This window comes from Pteropus vampyrus, unplaced genomic scaffold, assembly GCF_000151845.1.
Source record: "Pteropus vampyrus isolate Shadow unplaced genomic scaffold, Pvam_2.0 Scaffold553, whole genome shotgun sequence".
Taxonomy (NCBI): Eukaryota; Metazoa; Chordata; class Mammalia; order Chiroptera; family Pteropodidae; genus Pteropus; species Pteropus vampyrus.
Genome location: NW_011889334.1, coordinates 517,438 through 534,221, shown reverse-complemented (window position 1 = coordinate 534,221; position 16,784 = coordinate 517,438). Strand labels below are relative to the sequence as shown.

The following is a 16,784-nucleotide window of genomic DNA, read 5'->3' as shown; positions in this document are numbered from 1 at the left end:
GCATGAGGATTCCCTTTTCTCCACATTCTCGCCAACTTATTTTTTGACTGATTAATGATAGCCATTCTGACAGGTATGAAGTGATATCGCCTTGCGGTTTTCATTTGAATTCCCCTAGTGATTAGTAATGTGGAGCGTCTCTTTATATTTGTCTATTTGTCATCTGTATGTCCTCTTTGGAGAAATATCTATTCAGGTCCTCTGCTTTCAACTTTTCTCCACTGAATATGATATTAGCTGTGAATTTTTCATATATGGCCTTTATTATGTTGAGATATATTCCCTTTACAGGTAGTGCAGTTTCTCCTCCCTCACTGGAAACTTTTGACCTTATTGCATTCTTTGTTTTTAAATTTTTTTATTAAAATATAGCTAACATGCAATATTCTATTAGATTCAGGTGTATACCATAGTTATTCAACATTTATATACCTATAGAAGTGATCACCATGATAAATCTAGCAACCATCTGACACCGTACAATGCTATCACAATATTATTGACTATATTCCCTATGTTGTACACCATATCCCCATGACTTTTTTGTTTCATATTTGAACCTCTTACCCTTTACATTCCCTCCCACTTTTTTGATTTTTCAGTTATGGTTGACATTCAATATTATTTTACATTAGTTTTAGGTGTATACTATAGTGTTTAGACATTTATATAATTTATAAAGTGATCCTCTGACTAGCACCCACCTGGCACTGTATATAGTTATTACCATATTGTTGACTATATTCCTTATGGTATGCTTTACATCTCCATGATTATTTCATAACTAATAATTTGTACTTCTTAATTCCTTCACCTTTATCACCCCATCCCTTAATTCCCCTCCTATCTGGTGACCATCAGCCTGTTCCCTGCATCTATGAATCTGTTTCTGTTTTGTTTATTTTTTCTTTAGATTCTATGTATAAATGAGTTCATATGGTATTTGTTTTTCTCTGACTTATTTCACTTAGTACAATGTCTTCCAGGTCTTTGTTGTTGCAAATGGTAAGATTTCAATCTTTTTTCTGGCCGAGTAATATTCTATTATATATGTATACAATTTCTTTATCCATTCATCTACTGATGGGCACTTAGCTTGCTTCCATATCTTGACTATTGTAAATAATGCTGCAATGAACATAGTGGTGCATGTATCTTGTCAAATTAGTGTTTTGGATTTCTTTGGTTAAATACCCAGAAATGGAATTGCTGGGTTATATGGTACTTCTATTTTTAATTTATTGAGGAAACTCCATACTGTTTTCCATAGCGGCTACACCAATATGCAATTGGTGGTACAATTTCTTGATGTCAGGAAATGTGGAAGAGACAAAGGCTCGAGGAATAAAAACACGAGCTCAGTTTTGTGCATATTAATTTGAGATGTTTATCAGAGATCTCAGAGAGTATATCCAATAAGCAATTTGATTACTGAGCCTGAAGCTTAGGGCAGAAGTAGAGGCCAACAAGAGACTTTCGGGGATCTTCATCAGTTATGGATGGTATTTAAAAGTCATGAGACATAGGTAATAAGTTTAAAGAAGCGTGTCAAGTAATGGGCCCCAAGTAACTCCAATATTTAGATTTGAGGAGGAGGTGCCAGGAAAGGAGGGAAGAGGCAGTAGCTACTGAGATGGAAAGGCAATCTGGAGAGAGCACTGTTCCTGAAGTAAAAGGAAGGAGTGACCATCTGTATCACATGCTGCTAGGAGACTAAATAGGATAAGGACAGAGAACTGGCCCTAATCTGTGGGCCCTTGGCAAGGTGGATTCATGCCATTCAGCAACTGTAGTTTAAGGATAGAATGAGAGTTGATAGGGCTGATAGGTCCCTTACTATTTAACGGTAGTATTAGAAGTGAACCCAAATCATGATTGTGGTGGTGGTTTAATGGGTGTGTGTGTGTGTGTGTGTGTGTGTGTGTGTGTGTGTGTTTGTGTTTACCAACGACTACACTTTGCCATTTGCCCGTCAATGTAATGTATGTGCATTTTATTGTATATTACACCTCAATAAAGCTTTTGCAAAAAAAAATAATAATAAATAAATCTAAGCTTCACCGCACCGTGATTTCTGTTAGGCTAGACATATATTAACACTAGACTGACAAGGCTTCTTCATAAGTACACCGACTGACCCTTTCTGCCCCTAAGCAGACTTAAGGGGCTGGTCGAAGGCAGCATCCACTAAAGAAAAGAAAAGGATGCTTCCACTCTGTAGTAATCAGAAATTAGTCATGCGGCATCACGGAGTCACGGAGCAGGGATCACCACAAGGTCGTTAAAGCTCTGCTTGGGAGCCTGGAGCAGGCAGACGCCGACCCCGCCCTGTCACTGCCGACCACGCCCGCACCGGGCCACAGGAACGCCCCCGAGAAGGGAAGGCGGCGCACGTGCGCCGGGTGGGGCCGGCCGCGCCGGCGTGGAGATCCCGCCCCATTCGGAGTCCCACGCTGTCGGAAACGGAAATAGCACACGGCTCTGCCTGAGTAGCCATAACTGCCACCGCCATGCCGAAAGGACCCAAGCAGCAGCCACCTGAACCCGAGTGGATCGGGGATGGAGAGAGCACAAGCCCCGCAGGTGAGACTCGTGGGGAGGGACGGAACAAGAGAGGAGAGTGCGCGTGTTTTAGGAGAGGGTCGCCAGACGCTAGGTTGACCGGGCCGTGTGGGGTTACTGCGCATGCGTGCAATGGGGCGGGGACGTTTGCCCCGGCAGCAGTGGGTTTGGGGTGGAGGCAAAAAAGGTGGTGTGGTGTTGCGCACGAGCTTAAGTGGGACTGGGCAAGAGACGAGGAAGAGCATGTGGTACCGAGGGAGAGGTGGGGAGAAATGAGAAAGTCTTTTCTTATGAACATCTACCGCACCACACTATTCTACATCCCACAGAAATATGTAAGCTCTGCTTGGACCTCATCCCCCCGCCGCCTCGCACAAATAAATACACACCTCTCGGGAGGCCACGATCCCTTCCACTTCTCAAGAGCGGTTGACTCCTTCATGGGCTGTTTGATAAGACATATCTTACTCGAGTGGATCAAGAGTGAAGATGCTGGGTGTTGGAATGGGGGTTAGGGTTTACTTGAAAACAGTGAATGTTGAGCACCTATTTTTAATAAAGCACTGTATATACCGTGCTTTGGGGAGGGGAGGAAAAAATATGAGGCATCTTCCCAGGCTTGACAGTTTAAGGGGGGAGATAAAATGGATACAAATAATTACAGTAGGTGCGCAGTGACTAATTTTACAAGCATTTATTGTCTGCCTACTGTATACCTGGTACTGTGCAGAGGAACTGGTTATATAGTGATAAAAGATATGCCTTGTTTTGAAGGGGTGCCCAGTCTAGTGGAGGGGACAGAGCATTAATTAGACAGTGGTTGAAAGAATGTGATGAGTGTGCTTGAGAATGCTACAGGACTGAGAAGAGGAGAGGCATCTGTTGAAACAAGTAGGGTAGGAGTGTCAGCAAAGCCTTCAAGAGTTCATTTTTGAAGGAGAGGCATCTGTTGAAACAAAGTAGGGTAGGAGTGTCTGCAAATCCTTCAAGAGTTCATTCTTGAAGGCTCAGTATGACTTAGCAAGGGGAAGAGCATTCCAAGCAGAGAAAGAAATATGTGCAAAGCTAAAGATGTAGGTGAGCGATTTGGTTCCCACTGTTGGGTGGCTAGGGTGACAGTGTTGGAAAGATGTGCAGAAGACAGATAATGGAAGGCTTTATAGACTATTCCGAGGAGTTTAATCCTAAAGACATTAAGGAAGACCTATGGAAATGCATAAGAAATGATACGATCAGTTCACCCTGACAACACCGAGCAGTGGAGAATGGCTTGAATTGGTGAAGATTGGAGGCAGGGAGGTTCTCACAGTGATCCAGGTGAGGAAGTGGTAAGAGAGTAAGCCAAGGCAGTGTGACGCCTAAAGTTATTAAGGAAGTGGCATCGACCGAACTGGGAACTGACTAATGGAAGGGAGACAAATTAGGGATGACACTCAGGTAACTCAGTGGGTAGTAGACTATTGAAAGCAGTATTGCTTGTAGGGTGGAGAGTGGAAACAGATAAGGCCAGCTTTTGAATGCTGAGTTGGAGCTTTCTGAGGAATTTCACAGGAGATGGCAAGGAAAGAGCTTGTTTAGTGGCTGTGGAGAAAAACAGTAAAGACAGTCAAGTATAGTTGAAGTGTTGCATGTGGAGAAGTCTCCTTTAGGTAAGCAGATTGTAAGCAAAAAGAGTGCAGGAGATGAGAATCCAAAAGAACCTCAACAGTTAAGGGGAGTAAGGTAGGGAAGGAGGCTGAGGAGATGAGACTGAAGAAGGCAAGCAGCCAGAGACGCTGGAGGCAAACCAGAATCAAGTGGGATTCCTGAAGTTAGGAGAAACTGTAAAAACATGATAGGAGAAAAGTAAAAACATGAGGAGGTAGGTAGCATAAAATGTTGCAAGTTAAGCAAATAAGGACTAAAAAAGTACTTTTTGGGTTGAGCAACAAAGGAAACAATGGCAACTTTGTCAAAAGTAGCATTCATTAGGAGCTGATACCCAAAGCCTGTTTCAGTATGTTCAAAACCGAATGGGAGATGAGGAAGTAGAGCTAGTGTGGACTAAGCTTTTGAGACTCAGGGAAGACAGGATAGAAATTGGTGATTGGAGAAGGAGATTATAAGATTAAGAAAAGTGTTTTATTTGGCTTTGAAGTTAGGAGCATCTTAAGTGATGTAATAAAAAGGAAGGAGACGTTAGAGAAGAGATGGAAGATACAACATAGCTTTAGCTACAGTTAGCCTACTTGGTGATTACGCTTTCTCACAGTTGAACCTGTGCACAGGCTTTTCTTCTTGTGATCAGGAGGAACAGAGTGATGTTTAAAGTATAAAAGAGATTTGAAGCAAAGATAGTATGGTTGTGTTAGTCCTTGGGGAGAAACTACTGTCTGGGATTTTTCACTTTTCAGTGTTGTCAAGGCGAGCTGATCATGTCAGTCCTTCTTATGTACTGCAGTGGGGCCTCTTTAGTGCCTTAGAATTAGACTACTTGGAATAGCATATACAGCCTTTCTTTCTCCTGCATTTTTTCCCACTCTTTCACACTAGTCACCCAAGACTGAGGTCAGATTTTGAATTGTGTTCCATATGGAAGACAGGTTAAGCAAAGATGGACATAAGCATGCCTGGGACTAAATCAAGGAGCGAGGAGAAGCCAGAACATAGGTGGGTGGGAAAACAGGTATAGCAGAAAAGGTAGGATAGGGCCCTTTTTGTCTGCGACGCCCTAAATTACAGGGATTGTCCTCATTAATCTCCCATTTTTGGCATAGTAGATGCTCAGTAAAACTTTCCTAAATAAATGCTTACTGTGGGTTACAAGGAATTCTGGTCTTAATGTGGTAGATAGCAGAAAGCCATCGAAGTTTTTGTTTGTTTGTTTGTTTTTGTTGTTTGTTTAAGCTGAATGATTACAGGAGTGCTTTTAGATGGGATGGTTTGGATGGAACTATGATAGCGGATAGGCCTGGACATCAAGAGGAATCATAAAGATGCTGGTTGCCACCCAGTCTGATGGTGGGAGGGAGACAGGGAGTTAAACATAGTACCCTTCCTTCAGGAAAACCAGGATGGACAGAAGGGAGGAACTGGAATTTGTTCAGTCAGTACACTTATTTACTACCCATGTTGCTCCCTGGGAACACAAGCTAAATAGTCTCAGGTGGCTCTCTAGGATGAAAGACTGTTAAGTATAATACAGTGTGATTTGTGCTAGAATGTTGTACGAGCGGAGCAGGTGGGGCATAGACACAGATGTTTATTTACTTGCCAGACAGCTCTATTTACATGACCTGCAGGTTTCACAAACAGCATACCCCAAACTGAATTTATACTATCTTCATTCTACCTTTTCCCCCATGGGTGGGAGGAGCAGGGAGAGGGGATCTTCTCTTCCACTATATCTCAAGTTAATGGTACCAGTAGCCCAACTAATTTTTCCAGCTAAAACCATAGGAATTATCGCTGACCAGTCTGTTCTTCCCACTACTACCTTCACCCTCTGAATTCTGCTTTCTCTCTCCCACTGCCACCCTAGACCAAGCCACTGTTGTCTATCTTGCAGGACAGTGCAAATGTGTAGGGGATGATAATTGAACTAGAAAAGGTAGTAAAATAGGGTGGAGGCCACTGAGGGTTTTGCAGGGGAAATCAGGCTGCTTTGCAATTTGCAGGTAAGCATTCACAATGTCTGTTAAACCTTCTAGACAAGGTGGTGAAGAAAGGGAAGAAGGACAAGAAGACCAAAAAGACGGTGAGGAAATAAGGGTTGAAGATGAGAATTGATCATGTTTCCAAACAAAATATGGCCATGTGAGGAAGGTGGGAGGTCTGAGCGGGGAAGAAAAGATCTTAAGAGGGGAAGCAGGTTGAGAGTGGAAGGGAGGGTCAGTGGGCCTGTGTATGGCAGAGGGGCTTGGTTGATCTCTGAGCTGTGTTGACCTGTTTCTCTTTATAGTTCTTTGAAGAGCTAGCAGTAGAAGATAAACAGGCTGGGGAAGAGGAGAAAGTGCTTAAGGAAAAGGAGCAGCAGCAGCACCAGCAGGTACAAGTGTCAGGCTCACCAATCCCTCTCCAGCCTACATTGGTTTACCCAGTTAATGGAGAACTCTGTGTGAAGAAGAGATACCACAGGGTCCTGGGTCTTAGCCTCATTCTCTCACTCTCTTTGCTTTTAGCAGCAAAAAAAGAAACGAGACGCTCGAAAAGGCCGGCGGAAGAAGGATGCAGACAATGATGGAGAGGAGAAAGAGCTCATGGAGCGTCTTAGGAAGCTCTCAGTGCCAGCCAGTGATGAGGAGGACGAGGGTAAACGACCTGAGGGGAATGGCTGCCTGGAACTCCTGAGACGTAAAGAGAGAAGTGCCTCGTTCCTAGATATTTGAGTTGGTTTAGATTGAGGAGCCAGACATTATAATTCTCTTTTCTGCCTCATCTTCTTTCCTTGTCATTTCAGTGCCTGCCCCAATACCCCGAGGAGGGAAGAAAACCAAGGTAAGCCATCTGTGTGGTAAACAGAGACCTCGGGTGCAGCCTTGACCATCCTTCTGACTTCTCTGGCCCTTTCATTCTCCAGGGTGGTAATGTTTTTGCAGCCCTGATTCAGGATCAGAGTGAGGAAGAGGAGGAAGAAGAAAAACATCCTCCTAAGCCTGCCAAGCTAGAGAAGAATTGGATCAATAAGGTGAAAGTGGTGGCTCTGCCAGGCACTCCCACCTAGGTAGCACCTTCCAGCTGTGGTGTGGTAATTGCCTGGCTTGTTTTCCTGCTTTTAAGCTAGCTCTTCTAGGTCTGTCTTGCTTATACTGTCAAAAGCAGCTTTTTAAAATACTCTTTTCATCACTCAGAACTCTACAGTGATTCTTTTGCTTTTAAGCTCCAAATCTAAAACAAAGGCCTTCAGGTCTTTGCTCTTCCACTTAGACTTCTGTATATTGTTACTTGGAACTCTTCCATGTATACCTTTCAGATCAGCCTAATCACATCTTGGCATCCAATGGACTCTGTTGAAGCCTTTGTTCTTTATGCTGTGTTCTTCATTTTCCCTCAAACGCCTTCTCCAAGCCCACCTTTACCTCTTCTCGGGATTCGCACTCTCGAGGAAACCCTCCAGCACTGGTGCCATCTCACTTATGTAGCTCACTTGCCTGACTCATGGGCCCTTAGCTTTGCAAATATTCTGTAGTGTTCCCTTCACTATCTAGTCTCAAGTTGGAGGCTAGGGTTTTTCTGGGTCTCCTTTCCTCCATAGCACTACTCACTACAGTTAGCTTCTAGTCCTAGATTCCCTAGAAATGCTTATTAAGCAACAAGGTAGCAAAGTGCATATGTTCTTTCTAGGCTGTATCTGAGGAACAACAGCCGGGGCTCAAGTGCAAAAAGGGAAAGGAAGACAAGTTAAAAGGGAAGGCCAAGGTGAGGGAATAATTGGCAGGAGGAGGTGCTGGGTCTCAAGTGTTTGAGCATTTCACCAGACCTGCTAACTTTCCCATGTTAGCCTCAAAATAAATTTGCTGCTATGGATAATGAAGAGAAAGAAGATGAAGAAAAAATAACAGAAGAAAAGGAGCCACCCAAGCAAGGGAAGGAGAAGGCCAAGAAGGCAGAACAGGTATATTTTGGTGTTGAGGAAAAGGGGGCCAGGATCTGGGGTTGCTGTTACTATTCAGAGCAGAAGCTCACAAACTTCTGTAAAGAAGGTGGCAGATAGTAAATATTTTTGGCTTTGCAGGCCACATACTATCATTGACGCATAATCTTCCTCTTTTTTTTTCTTAAATCTTTGAAAATGTAAAAACTGTTCTTAGCTCATGGACCATGTAAAAACACGTTGGGCCAGGTTTGGCCCATGGGCCATAGTTTGCAGCCCATGATGTAGAGTGAAAGTGAACTGACACTATCCTCGGATGATCTAGGTTCTGGCTTTGCCACTTACTGACTTTGCGACCTTGAGTACATCTTTCCACTTCCTTGGTTCTTACTTATCTGCATGATATGAGGGGTTCTAGTAATCTCTAAGGTCCCCTTTACCTCTAGTACTTTGTCATCTTGTGATTCTTCAGTGTATTTCTCAGTGGCTGTGTGTCGGGACTTCCAGATCTTTTCTTTGCGTGTTAATGTGTAAGCTGTAGAAACATTTGATAAATGAGGAAAAGGACTCATTAACGTTTATTGTCAGTTATATTGCATTGGTAGTTGTATTTACGGGGCATATGCATTGTTAGACTTCATACATATGTATTTCTGCCATCGGTCATGTACCATTCCTGGCGGCAGAAATGACTAAAGGACTGCAAGGAGACAGGGCGGGTATAAGAATGAGAAAGGATCCACTAAGATACCTTAGGATTCTAGGTGGAGAAAGAAAGAGCTGACTGTGAAACTGAGGGTTGATAACGTGAAATCGAAGTTCTAGAAGAGATCCCTCATTTTTTTCCTTCCTTTCATTCTCCTAGGGTTCAGAGGAAGAAGGAGAAGAGGAGGAAGAAGGTGAGTCGAAGGCAAATGATCCCTATGCTCACCTTAGCAAAAAGGAGAAGAAAAAGCTGAAGAAACAGGTAAGACCTTGGGTTCTTAATGGTCAAAGGTAGGAGAATTTGATTTTTTTTAATGCTTCATTTGGGGGACAAGAAGGGGAGCTTTGAGTGTTACTTCAAGTAAAACAATTGGAGTAAAGAAAGAATGGTGTTCTGTGAGCCTTGTCTCAGTGTCTGGTGACACGGGGCTATCTCATGGTGACATGAAACTGGCAAACAGTGGTTTTTTCTCTCCTCAGTTGGAATATGAGCGCCAGGTGGCTTCGTTAAAAGCAGCCAATGCTGCTGAGAATGACTTCTCCGTGTCACAAGCAGAGGTGTCTTCCCGCCAAGCCATGTTAGAAAATGCATCTGACATTAAGGTAAAGTCTGAAAAGGCTTCTCTCATCCAGTTTGCCCAGGGAAGAGCCCGTTCTCTCATCTTTCCCTCAGTGGCCATGGTACCAAGGAAGTGAGGTGTGAGTGGCTTAATCTACTGGCAAGAAAGCTTGGAGGTGTTTTCCACATCTTAAGTTCTGCCAACTTGAGCAAGAAGTTAGAAAAACCAGTAGAAGTATAGAGGTCCACCCTTGGAGGGAAGTCGGGTAGGTCAGGCTGGACTGGCTTAGGATTTGGGAGATCCCCATTAGAGGCAGTAGACAGGGAATGGACCTGCATGGTAAGAAAAGGGGGATTTTGCTGAAGATCTCGATTTGTAAGAGGCTTCCCTGCAGGGAGAAGGCTGTAGCTACCATCTGATGGAGAGAATTCTCATGTTCCTATTCCTTCCCTTTGCTTCTCCTTCCCTGATGACTGCAGCTAGAGAAGTTCAGCATCTCAGCCCATGGCAAGGAGTTATTCGTCAACGCAGACCTGTACATTGTGGCCGGCCGCCGCTATGGGCTAGTGGGACCCAATGGGTGAGGCGAGAAGGGGCTGGTGGTATAAAAAGGTAGAGGCTGGAAGGAAAAGAAGAGATTTCTCAGTTGTGGCTTAGTCCTAATAGTTCTTATTCCCTAGCAAGGGCAAGACCACTCTCCTCAAGCACATCGCCAACCGAGCCTTGAGCATCCCTCCCAACATTGATGTGTTGCTCTGTGAGCAGGGTGAGGCCACTGGCGGGAAAGGGGCTTGAGGGGTGATCAGTTGAGGTAGCCAACCAAAAAGCAAAGAAATTGTGGTTGTGGGGTTGGAAAGGTGGTATAGGGAGACTGGGGACTGGTACATGGATGCTAAAGAAAGGAGAAGAAATGAGAAACTGGGATATTTTATTTGGAACAATAACTGGGCAGAGTCAGGCAACCTAGAAATAGAGCTGAAGGGAAGAGGAAATAGGATCCTTGGCCTTTCGGGTAACATGACTGTTCTCCCCCTGCCTGCCAGAGGTGGTAGCAGATGAAACGCCAGCAGTGCAGGCTGTTCTTCGAGCTGACACCAAGCGATTAAAGCTGCTGGAAGAGGAGCGACAGCTTCAGGGTCAGCTGGAGCAGGGGGATGACACAGCTGCCGAGAGGCTAGAGAAGGTAGAGGAGATGGCGCAGGGGATACGGACTAAGACTTGGGGGTTCCTGCAATCTTCAGACCTGTGTCCTCCTCTTCTCAGGTTTATGAGGAATTGCGGGCTACTGGGGCAGCAGCTGCAGAGGCCAAAGCCCGGAGGATCTTGGCTGGTCTGGGCTTTGACCCTGAAATGCAGAATCGTGCCACACAGAAGTTCTCGGGGGGCTGGCGCATGCGTGTCTCCCTGGCCAGGTGGGCTTCCCACCTCACCAGCCTCAAACCACCACCAGGTCCCCTCTTCCCATACTTCCAAGGCCAGTAGAGAGGTTCGAGGCTAATTTTTCTGTCCTTTACTGTCTGTGTTGTCAGACTTCGGGTTTTTTCTCCATTTCTCTCCATACCTGTGTATGTTTTCATGACGAATTCTGCACAGGAACTTCTCTAAGAAGAGATTGGGAAGGAGTGTTCAGGCTATACCTACCTTGGGGTCTTCCTTGGGGTTCTCTGAGCAAGGATCTTCCTCTCTCTGACCCTATACATTGCTGCCCAACCCTTTAGGGCGCTCTTCATGGAGCCCACACTGCTGATGTTGGATGAGCCCACTAACCACCTGGACCTCAATGCTGTCATCTGGCTCAATAAGTGAGTTGCCCTTGATTACAGTTTTTGCATCATTGGTTCCCATTTTGTCCTTGTTTCCTATAGCTGTTCTTTACTATGCCCTTGATAGCTCTCAATCTAACCCTTTATCTTTTACTCCCTGCCCCCATTGTCTACTTCCCCTGATTCATACCTGACTTGACCATTGTGACATTTCCAAACTCTTCTCTAAAACCTAGCTATCTTCAGGGCTGGCGGAAAACGTTGCTTATCGTCTCCCATGACCAGGGCTTCCTGGATGATGTCTGCACTGATATTATTCATCTCGATGCCCAGCGGCTCCATTACTATAGGGGCAATTACAGTAAGTAGGATTGCTCATGCCTGGAGGAAAGAGATGGGGCTCTGAAAAGAGGCCTGGGAGGAAGGGCTATAGGGGCATGGTGATAAGCTAGATTTTTTCAGGATCTAGATATTGATGCCCATCTCCTCTTTTGCCCCAGTGACCTTCAAGAAGATGTACCAGCAGAAGCAGAAAGAACTACTGAAGCAGTATGAGAAGCAGGAGAAAAAGCTAAAGGAGCTAAAGGCGGGTGGCAAGTCCACCAAGCAGGCAGTGAGCAGATGGGGTTCTTTCTGGGATGGAGGGGTCTTCTCAGGAGAATGAGCAGACTCTGGGACACCAGCCTACATTTCAGTGAATGCTGTGAGGGTGTGGATTTCTCCCTTTCCCCTTTCTCTCCAGGAAAAGCAAACAAAGGAAGCCCTGACTCGGAAGCAGCAGAAATGCCGAAGGAAAAACCAGGATGAGGAATCGCAGGAGGCCCCTGAGCTCCTGAAGCGCCCCAAGGAGTACACTGTGCGCTTCACGTTTCCCAACCCCCCGCCACTCAGCCCTCCTGTGCTGGGTCTGCATGGTGAGCACCTGCAGCCCCCAGCAGCACAGGGTGGGAGCATGGGCACCCCAGTCCTCCACTCAGCAGGGGACCAGTTCCTCTTCAAGGCTTGGAACATTGTGGCAGCGACTTTCGGGGTAACTGAAAAGAAAAGAAACTGGTTCTTTTCCTGGCTTCCAGGTGTGACATTTGGCTATGAGGGGCAGAAACCACTCTTTAAGAATCTGGATTTTGGCATTGACATGGATTCAAGAAGTGAGTTGATGTCAGGTGACTTGGATCTGGAGTAGGAGCCACAGGGAGAGTTTCTGGGCACGTCTTTGACCACCTGTTTTGCTTCCTGCAGTCTGCATCGTGGGCCCTAATGGCGTGGGGAAAAGTACCTTGCTCCTGCTGCTGACGGGCAGGCTGACCCCGGTGAGTCCTGGAGCCAGGAAGAGAGGACTGTGACAGGAGTGCGTGGGACGTATGAAAACGTGGCTGTTAGAGGCTAGAATCAGGGAGCCCCCTGTACAGGGGAAAGTTAAATACAGGACTCATTACAGATGACTCATTTCCTTAAGTGGTAGAGGACAGTTTAAATCAGTTCAGGGAGGAAAGCCGGGAGAATGGGGGTCAGACTGGGGATACCCCCATGTGTATTTTGGTTATATAAAAATGTGTTTCTTAAACAATAATTCAGTATATCATAAGCCAAAGAAAAATCTAGAGATACCCAGTATTAATTATGGTAGATGGCTTTCTCTTTTTTTTCTTTGCAAAAGTACATGTCTTTTTTTTTAACAATTGGTCTATCATGCATTGTTCTGTACCCAGCTTTTTCCAGGTAATATACATCAACCATTTTTTATGCCAATAATTAATGTGTGTATGTTTATTTATATGGATCTACCATAATTTATTTGTTGTCAGTCATTTAGATTGTTTCTGATTTTTTTACTGAAGGACAGTACTATGGTAAATACTCTTATTGTACCTCTTTATGAATTGTTTTTCCTTAGTGTAAATTACTTGGAATTGCTTTTAGGACTTTGGCACTATATTGCCACATAGTGCTTTAGATAGGTTGTAGCCATCTGTACTTCCTCCAGGAAAGTGTTGAGAGGGCCCTTTTTCTCACACCCACAGAGGGTAGCTCTTTAGAAAAGTGCTCCTAGAGCCTCCCACAGACTGCTCTTAACCCCCATCTGAGGTGGGACCCTGAAAATGTGCTATTCGTGAGTCTTATTGGATAGGATGGGGTGTTCTTTGGTTGTGGTCAGTGCCCTCCTGGTTCTGAATCTGTGCTTTTGTCTCCCGTCCTTTATTCTTGTTCCCTTTTGCCCTGTATTCTGATTTCCTGGGTGTGTCTTTGCCATGTTAGGAACAGTATCCATGTTCCCTTTCTCCCACTGACCTATTCCCAGCCCCATCTAGTATTTGTCTCCCCTTCAGAAAAGTTGGGATATGGAGCTGCGGCATCTTTGCACTTTTTCTTGTCTTAACCACATTCCTTCTTTGCAGACTCGTGGGGAAATGAGAAAGAACCACCGGCTGGTAAGTTGGCTTTGGGAAATCAGGGAATAAGAGTCCAATAGAGGAAGTAAGACTTTCACTAACCACCTTTCTCTTCTCTGGGGCAGAAAATTGGCTTCTTCAACCAGCAGTATGCAGAGCAGCTGCGCATGGAGGAGACACCTACTGAGTACTTGCAGCAGGGCTTCAACCTACCCTACCAGGATGCCCGGAAGTGCCTTGGCCGCTTTGGCCTTGAGAGTCATGCCCACACCATCCAGATCTGCAAACTCTCTGGTACCACTGTAGGGGGCTGGGAAGGTGTCCTCTTCCTCAGTATTTATAGCTACAGACTGTACCTAGAGGCAGAGAGGAAGAGGAACCAGGGCTTGGGGAGACCTCCACATATACACAGACACATATGCAGGGTTTACCTACAGAAATGTAAGGCAGAAGTGCGATAGACCTCCTTTTCGTTTGCTACAGGTGGGCAAAAAGCCCGAGTTGTGTTTGCAGAGCTGGCCTGTCGGGAGCCCGATGTCCTCATCTTGGTGAGTGTGCTGGACTCCGGGAGAGGGGTTAGTTGCAGGTAGGAGTTGTAACGCTCAGTCATGGAATGCCTTCTCCACAGGATGAGCCCACCAATAACTTGGACATTGAGTCAATTGATGCTCTGGGAGAGGCCATCAACGAGTATAAGGGTGGTGAGTCAGCTCAGAACGTCCTCTCCTCTTTCTTCCCTTGGAGACCAGGCCGCAGTGTCCTTTGGCTAGGGCTCTCTCTTTCATGTTCTGATTCCCTCTTCCTCCTTTCTCCCACCCTCATTCTCACCGTCTTTCTTCAAAGCTGTGATCGTCGTCAGCCACGATGCCCGACTCATCACAGAAACCAACTGCCAGCTGTGGGTAGTGGAGGAGCAGAGTGTTAGCCAAATCGATGGCGACTTCGAGGACTACAAGCGGGAGGTGTTGGAGGCCCTGGGTGAAGTCATGGTCAACCGCCCCCGAGAGTGATTTTTTCCTTCCTGGAAGTCTTCTGGAAGACCTACTGGTGTGGCCTAAATGTCCCCTATTGTCAGCTCTGTCTCCACTCAGAAACCTGCTTCTGGTCTGCAGCCAACCCAGCACAGGGAGGCAGAGCTTGGTCTTGATGTGACTAGGATACCACTTTACTTCCTTTCCTCTGGAAGACTTGTCTGTTTGCTTTTCTTTAGATAACTGAGTTGGCCTTATTTATGACATTCCTCTATGCAAACAGAGGTGACCTTTGTCAAACTCAAGTGACCAGTAGTCTTGAGATTCTTTCCTCACTCCACAGCCTGCCTCTTGTCCACCTTACAGCTTTAGGCCCAGCGGCCCTCTGGTCTTTGAGTGGTGGTGCTCTTTTTTGGTGGATTTTGTGCTGACTTCAGGATACAAACAGCTGTTGCAGCCCAGAGCTGCAGGAGAGGTCTGAGGCCTGTATTGTTAACCTGAGTTTGGTGCCTGCAGTCAGTCTCCTGCCTGGTTGGGGACTTGGGGACAGGAATGCTGCTGAACTTGAATCTCCCTTTACAAGAGGAGGAAATAAAAGAAGGAATTGTCGCCACCCTGTCACAGTTGGGAGATTCGTGGGAGCTAGCACTTTTCTCAGTCTTGATTGGCTTTATTCAATTTTCTAGCAGCATTTAGTATCCTCTCTTCCCCACTAACACAGATGGAGCTGACTTGCAGTCTTACTGTAGTGTAGATGGTGCTTGCTGTTTGAGGAGCCTCCCACCCTTCCCTCAACCCTTCAGACAAGGAGAGGGAAAGTGATTCATCCCTTCCATCCAGGATACTTGGGTCTCTCACTGTCCAAACTCTGCTGTATGGTCAGGGACCAGAGTGCTGATCCTCTCAAAAGTTACAAAATCAACTGACATGTACAGTACAGTGGGGTATACAGAAGGGACAAGATCTGCCTTCATGAATAGGTAGAGAAGACTTAGAAAATAAGACATGAGTATACAGTGTAATACGATTAATTGCCAGTGTGTGGTTCTCTAGATTCTAAGTTCCCACATGCTCATAGAAAGGAAAGATTATCTGGAACCTGATTATTTGGCAGGGTCACTTGAGGGTGGACTTTAAAAAAGAATAAGGATTTGAATAATTAGAGAACAGAGAGCCATTTTTGGAACCTAGGAAAAGAGCAGATCCTAAGGCTTGAAAGGTAGAAAAACTGGGATTTAATAAAACATGGCTGGTGTGGCCACCTTTATTAGACTAAGGTTGGAGAGGTGGGTTTGGAAATTAAAGTACAAGTGGCAAATGGTGGTGATTTTAGATAGTGACAGGTAAGGTGAACTGTAGAAACAAGGTGTACCCCATAACTTCTGTGAAAATGAGGTAATCCTGAACCAGAGAGGAATGGAAAGGACAGGACAGGTGGAAAGACCCAGGTTTGGGAGGTGGTGAGAGAGGATGATCAGATGTATCCATTTCAGGGAGACTATGAAAAGCTTTTTGGTTAAGCTTGAGTTTGGAAATTATATTTGAGGGCTTATTCTCTGGCCAAACAAAATAATACTGGGCCTCATGTACAAGGTTTATACTGGAAATGAAGGTTTGGTATGGAGATAGTTGCAGAGCTTCTGTAAGGGGACATTTCTAAATTAGAGATAAAGCAACCCCTTCTTAACATAATTTGAGAGGAAAACATCAGGGTCCTGTGCCGAGCATCTGAGTAAGACATTGCATGTAATTTCCGCAGTTCCATAAAGTATTGTGGAACAGTGGGAGCCAGGCTTCAAGTTCATTTACGATGTGACCTTGGTCAAGCTACTTAGCCTGGTGATAAAAAGTACCTACCTCACAAGTTTATTAAGGGGTTTGATATATAATTTATAAAGTGCTTTCAGTTTTTTTACTTTTGTTACATGTACTTCATGTTACACTCTACACTTAAAATTTTTAATTCAGTTGAAATGATAAAATATATACAAATGTTATTTATAAAATGAATAGCAAAATTTTGCACTTCAGGTTTTTGATTACTAATTTCACTACAGGTACTTAAGATACTCCAAAATAACTACTGTCCATGGGCATAAAATTTATTTCTTCCATTAATATACATAGTATGTAATGTACCTAAATATGAACAAAAAGATGCCCACCGAAAAACCAGCAACAGAAATGGAACACAGGAAACCAGTTACATGGTATGTACAGTATATGGGTAACCCAAAACATGAAAAATGGAATTTCATTAA

At 44.9% G+C, this 16,784-nt stretch overlaps 1 protein-coding gene across 4 annotated transcripts; it reads left to right on the top strand.

Annotated features, from left to right (window-relative positions):
• Positions 1 to 2,407: 2,407 nt before the first annotated feature.
• ABCF1 (ATP binding cassette subfamily F member 1) lies at positions 2,408 to 15,141 on the top strand. 4 transcript variants are annotated; one of them, XM_011383981.2, is made up of 25 exons: positions 2,408 to 2,583; positions 6,252 to 6,298; positions 6,503 to 6,589; positions 6,723 to 6,852; positions 7,001 to 7,038; positions 7,121 to 7,228; positions 7,885 to 7,959; positions 8,042 to 8,155; positions 9,000 to 9,101; positions 9,320 to 9,442; positions 9,879 to 9,979; positions 10,080 to 10,165; positions 10,443 to 10,582; positions 10,663 to 10,811; positions 11,118 to 11,201; positions 11,399 to 11,523; positions 11,663 to 11,775; positions 11,905 to 12,076; positions 12,236 to 12,310; positions 12,402 to 12,472; positions 13,559 to 13,591; positions 13,678 to 13,846; positions 14,036 to 14,100; positions 14,181 to 14,253; positions 14,396 to 15,141. In XM_011383981.2, exons 1-25 carry the CDS (start codon positions 2,511 to 2,513, stop codon positions 14,560 to 14,562), a joined length of 2,520 nt encoding a protein of 839 aa, XP_011382283.1. In that variant the 5' UTR covers positions 2,408 to 2,510; the 3' UTR covers positions 14,563 to 15,141. The 4 variants fall into 4 exon arrangements, with proteins under 4 accessions (XP_011382283.1, XP_023381121.1, XP_023381120.1 ...); XM_023525352.1 differs by having other exon boundaries at positions 2,432 to 2,583; positions 6,219 to 6,298; positions 6,726 to 6,852; XM_023525351.1 differs by having other exon boundaries at positions 2,433 to 2,583; positions 6,219 to 6,298.
• The last annotated feature ends 1,643 nt before the right edge of the window (positions 15,142 to 16,784 follow it).